Raw genomic sequence first — 6,022 nt, 5'->3', positions numbered from 1 at the left:
CACGACTCTTGCTATTACAATCAACAGAGACCGCACCACGGACCTTTCCACAACTGACTCGTGGCGTTGCAGCAATTCGCAGAGTATTCGTAGTATGTCGCCCGTGGTAAATTCCAGACCAGGTTTCGAAAATTGCCTTCTCAGCGGCATGACTAGTGTTTAAGGGTGGATAGGTGGAAAGAGGAAAGAAGTGTGTAGGGTGGGGAAAGAAAAATTTAGGAGGGTGAAGATAGGTTTGGGCAGGGTAAATGCTAAAAACCCTTGGATAGGACTGGTATTAGGTTAACTCTGATATCAAATGATATCTGAGTTAATATAAACAATATAGCGATAATATTATTGTTGAAATTCAAATATGCAGTTACAAAAAACCAACAGAAAGAGGAAATAATAAAGACACACACACAAACACCAAACAAAGGTTGAATCGAATGTTTTAGGAAGGCGGCAGCAAGGTCAACGAGGTGGCTAGCGATGGAAATGCGATAAGAAAAAGGAGCTTCATGTTGAATCGAATGTTTTAGGAAGGCTGCAGCAAGGTCTGCCAGGTGGCTGGCGATGGAATTGCGATAAGAAAAAAGGAGCTTCATGTTGAATCGAATGTTTTAGGAAGGTGGCAGCAAGGTCTGCGAGGTGGCTAGCGATGGAATTGCGATAAGAAAAAAGGAGTTTCATGTAGGGAGGAAGCAACAAGGAAAGGGATAGGTGGGGGGGGAGGGGGGGCAGACAAGGTGGCGGCAAGGTTGGCGAGAGGAAAATAGCAAGCCAAGAAGATTGGAGGAAGGAATGCAGCAAGCAGGTAAGCTAGCGACAGGGGAACGACAGATATGGTAGACTAGCGATGGATACGCAGTAGGCAGGGTATCTGCAATACGCCAGCAGATGGAAAGATGGCGCGGTCCAGAGAAGTAGGGAGCGATCAATACACTACTTCAAGACGAGTTATAGCCAGAGTATCTTCTCTCCTTTTGATACAGTCCTAGGAGGGAGAATTGGATAGGCTGATGGCTTTCCCAAAAGAAACACGGAAAAAAACTAAATGCATATAAATACTATTAGGCAACTAAGGAGTGGCCCACTCTTGCTGGGAGGCAAATCTCAATCCCCTAAGAGGTTGGTCAAGCCTCTCCCATCCGGACCCGGTCTAATTGGTCGTAGATCATATTCAATCCAATCTCATGTCCGAGTCATGCCACCTTAGGCAAAAAAAAAGGTGTATTTCACCTTTTAAAAGTTAAAAATGGTAATATTTTTTATGTGGTAATATTTTTTATGTGATATGAAATAATTTGTTAAAAAATGTAAAATGTAAAATTTAGGTGCTAGCTATGTAAATACATAAGAATTGGGTGGTATGCACGTAAATGCCGGTCCAATTGGCCCACAGGTCATGGCCGGTCCAATCTCAAGTTCATGTCATGTCACCTTACCTAGCATGAAAAGCTATATTTTATCTTTGAAAAGTTAAAATGGTGGTATTTTTTTATGTGATGAAATATTTGGTTGTCATAAATCTAAAAAAGTAAAAGCTTAGGTGCTAGATATGTAATTGGGACCTAATCAAGATTCTGTTTACAGAGCCAGCTAACATTTTTCATGTTCAAAAGCTAATGACATGGGCGGTAAAAACAATAGCCAATTACCTGATCAAGGTTCTGCACAGGGTCTGCAGCGTTATCATCTTTAGGCAAACCAGCCTTCACTAAGGTAGAATAATAAATTTTTTCCACCTTTCTATTCTCCAGAGGTACTTCAACCTCATCAATATATGCTACCCGAAGTGACGGATATCTGCAAAAAAACTCTATTTGATGTATTTTAGCAATGTGATTCTCAATACAACGCCATACATTGTCATTCTCACTACAATCTTAGCAAATAGTGCCAGAATATTAACGAAACACAAGAATTCAACTTATGAAAATTTACAAATTTTGCGCTTTAAACTTTCAAAAGTTATGGAAAAAAGGAAAGCCCATTTTATAAATTTTCATAGATAAACCAATGGATCAACAGCAGAAACAAGCAGGTGTATGGTGGAAAGTAGCTAGGTGAAAACACAGAAAGGGGTTTGACTTCCACATCTCAGCATAGATCCTGAAAAAAAGAGCAGCAGTGACTACCATCTTAAAATTGACTGATTTACCAAAACTAATAGCTTGAGTGATTATTTTAATCATTACTCTTATCAAGTGGCTCCAGTTGATTATATTTTATAAGCAGAAAATTCATGATACCTTGTACTTCTAAGACGGTTTATTTTTCAAGGATTCATGATGGGATATAATCATCATTGATTGTAATAAATATATTAACAGTGTCATGTCTACCATTGTAGCCTCAACCCTCTTCTTGAAATTGAAAAAGCAAAATTTTAAATGAATCCTTTAAGAAGATTCCCAACTCATAACAATTTGAAGGTCAAAGTAAGCCACATGACATTCCCAAGAGAAAAAGAAAAGTAAGCCACATGTAGCTTTACATTTTTAAATAAAATATACATAAACTAGATAATGATATGAATGCACTAAACGCATGTAGTAAGAAATGGTAGAACAAATGAAAAAAAAACAATAGCACAAGGAAAAATACTCTATTTTGATTGTCTAGTTTAGAGTCTAGTGAAACAATGTTAGCTGCGATAATTTTTCTTCTGAATTCTTCCCCATTTGAAACAAAAACTATGAAATCTTTTATCTACTAGAATCGACACTCTTAAAACTCTAACAAAAATAAAAACATACTGTAATAAATAAACATTATTTTGTTCATACATGTGAAGAGAATGAAGTGTTCCAAGAGCTTATGAAATATTCTAGTTAATAGTTAGTGAAGCGATCAACAGCAAGGGGCAAGCATAGACAAGGGAATTAGCCATTTTCTTCTAAAGAGAATCAAAACCGTGTCAAAATTTTGAGTACATACATGAAAAAACAAGGTTTTTCAATGATGGAGCAAAGCTATCATTATGAATATCAGTTGGAAAGTCTTGCGGCCAAAATTGAGGATTCCTCAGTTCAAGACGAGCCTTGAAATTATCAGAGAATATGTGAAAAAACATGGCAAGAAAAGCATTATGATGGAATGTTTTTAAATTCTGCCTTTAGCTAATATCCAGAATCAGAGAGCCAATTCACACTTCTTTATGGAAAAAAGATGTAGCGCTTAGCTCCACTACAACTACCCATAAAAAGCTTAGCAAAATGAGCTCATGTAGCATCCAATTGTAAAGGTTTTCCATAAGTAGGAGCCAAGAAAAATAAGATAAATTGATTGAAGTAGTTCAGATAAAGTCGCAGAAAAGAGATACAAATTAGAGTTTTAAAAGGCTCCATAGAGCAAACAAATTAAAGGGACCATTTTAACAAGTGAATCATAAGGCAAATAATATATCATGAATGATGCGAGGAAAGTTTGATATAAATTGTTTCTAAAGGACATAATAATAAAATGTTGATGGTCAATAAGTTCATCAAAGTCATTGTCTATCCTTATAAATCACATAGGAATTGGTGAATTTTCTCTAGCCAGGACAACCCAAATAAAATTTTATAATAAAGAAAAGACTAAGAACTTAGCAAGTACATAAATCTCCTCAACATAAAAGAAGAAAGCATACTTAAAGAAGATGAAGTTCATTAATGTTGAAAAGTTGCGGAGCACTAATAATTAAAACGTCGAGAATTATTAAGTGGAAAAGAAAATACCTTCGCAACATTCAAAACGTGAACAACATTCGTAAAAGAATGTGAGGGTTGAGGCGGTAGATGTTCAACCACCAAAGAGATAAAAGAAAGATCAACCTTAAAAGTATCAAAGGTGATGAGCAAAGGAGGTGACGATGTCATGAAGTGGCATAACTATCACAAATAGCAACACAATGACACGACAATGACTATAAAAAGTAAAACTTCGGTGTCAAAGACAACTGCGATCAATGTCAATGCCATGACGCGACAACGACTATAAAAAATAAAACATTGGTGTCAAAGACAGCCGCCATCAATGCCAATGCCATGAGGCGGTGTCGATGTCAAAGACAATCAAAATACCCACAAACTCAAGGGGAAAACCAAACATAACGAAGAAGGGATGGACGAAGGTCGCAAAATGAACATGCATGCAAGTTGTAATGAGACTTCGCCAACAAGCACTCGGCCAACCTTCCGAAACCTATATAGCATGAGAAGATCTAAGACGGGAGATTCAAAATGCAAAAGTCATAAGTTCGCATGTGAAGCACCAACTGAATACAAAACTGCTCCACATAATCGACACCATCTGATTGTCTTCGCGTAATGACCTAAGCACCTTACATAGAAACCTCATCCACCCCACCCATAAATTTATTTTTTACAAGATAATAATAATAATAAGCGAAGTTATTGACTTAAAAAAAACTTTCCTTAAGAAAAGGCCCTGATGCAGGGCTTCATGGGCCGGCTGAACCGCCCAGCCATGGCGCCCAGCCATGGGGTTCGAATTACCGCCCCTCCCCTCCCTTTTCTTTCTTATTTTATTCCTTCAAAATGGAGGATTCCTTTCCTATTCTATTTTCTGCCTTTTATTTTCTCCTTTCTATTCCAACCCTCGCCTTTTCTATTCCCTTTCTAATCCACTCATTTCCCTTTTCTATTACTTTCTATTTTTATCCATTTCCACCTATTATATATAGGTTGCTTTGTTTTCTTAAAGTAGATTAAAGATTATTTCTTATTTTAGATTTTTGCCTCCAACATTTCCCCCTTCTGATGGTTGTATCCAACGACAAGTAAATGCTTCGATTGTAACTCGTTTGAGATGATGATAATCTCCGCTCGTTCCATCCCACAAGGGCATCACATGCAAACGTCATAAGTTCGCATGTGATGGCTCAACTGAGCACACAACTGTCTCCACATAATCGACACCATCTGATTGTCTATGTGCAATCCCTAAGCTACGAGTTCGCATTCAATGCCCTAGGCACGCCAACACCTAAACCTCTACTTCAGGCATAATGGCCTAAGTGCCTTGCATAGAAAACTCATTCAACCACACCAGTAAATTTAATATTTACAAGATTAAAAAAGAATAATAATAGGTGAAAGGCATTGACTTAAAAATAAATAAATAAATAAATAACTTTCTTTATGGAAAGGCTCTGATGCGGGGCTTCATGGATCAGCCGAACTGACTAGTCCTGGTTTGATGGTCGGCTGAACCGGCTAGCCATGGGACGAGAATTACCACCCCACCATCCTTTTTCTTTCCTATTTTATTTCTTTGATATGGAGGATTCCTTTCCTATTCTATTTTTTGCATTTTTCTTACCCTTTCTATTCGAACCCTTGTCTTTTCTATTCCCTTTCTAATCCACCCCTTTCCCTTTTCTATTACTTTCTATTTTTATCCACTTCCACCTATTATATATATGTTACTTTGTTTGCTTAGAGTTGGTAATGATTATTTCTGATTTTAGATTTCTGCTTCTAGCGTTTCCCCCTTCTGAGGGTTGTATCCGACGAAAAGCAGTCGCTACGGTTGTAACTCGTTTGAGATGGTGATGCTATTACTAAGCCACGAGTTGCTCCGGTTGCTTAGGCCACAAGCAAAAGTCATAAGCCCGAATGTGATGGCCCAACTGAACACACAACTGTCTCCACAAAATCGACACTATCTAATTGTCTCCACGCAATCACTAAGCCACAAGTTCGCATTCAATGCCCTAGGCATGCCAACACCTAAACCTCTGCTCTAGGCGCAATGGCCTAAGCACCTTGCATAGAAACCTCATCCAACCCCACCTATAAATTTATTTTTACGTGATTAAAAAAAATAATAGTAAGTGAAAGTCATTGACTTTCCTTATGGAAACATCTTGATATGAAACTTCATGGGTCGGTCGAACCGGGTAGTCCTGGTTTGATGGCCGACTCAATCGGCTAGCCGTGGGGCAAGAATCACTGCCCCTCCTCTGCCTCTTTCTTTCTTATTTTATCCCTTCAATATGGAGGATTCCTTTCCTATTCTATTTTCTGCC

At 38.0% G+C, this 6,022-nt stretch overlaps 1 protein-coding gene across 1 annotated transcript in view; it reads right to left on the bottom strand.

The window, feature by feature from the left end:
- The window catches only part of LOC110027106 (callose synthase 3), a 98,420-nt gene that overhangs the window by 23,451 nt on the left and 68,947 nt on the right, over positions 1 to 6,022 (bottom strand). Inside the window, exon 34 of the mRNA XM_020728396.1 lies at positions 1,644 to 1,791. Within this exon, the coding sequence (XP_020584055.1) occupies positions 1,644 to 1,791 (148 nt within the window). The remainder of the gene's footprint in view (positions 1 to 1,643; positions 1,792 to 6,022) is intronic.

This window comes from Phalaenopsis equestris, unplaced genomic scaffold (assembly GCF_001263595.1).
Source record: "Phalaenopsis equestris unplaced genomic scaffold, ASM126359v1 Scaffold000414, whole genome shotgun sequence".
Classification (NCBI taxonomy): domain Eukaryota; kingdom Viridiplantae; phylum Streptophyta; class Magnoliopsida; order Asparagales; family Orchidaceae; genus Phalaenopsis; species Phalaenopsis equestris.
The sequence above is the reverse complement of the archived record's forward strand: the minus strand, read 5'-3'. Positions and strand labels throughout refer to the sequence as shown.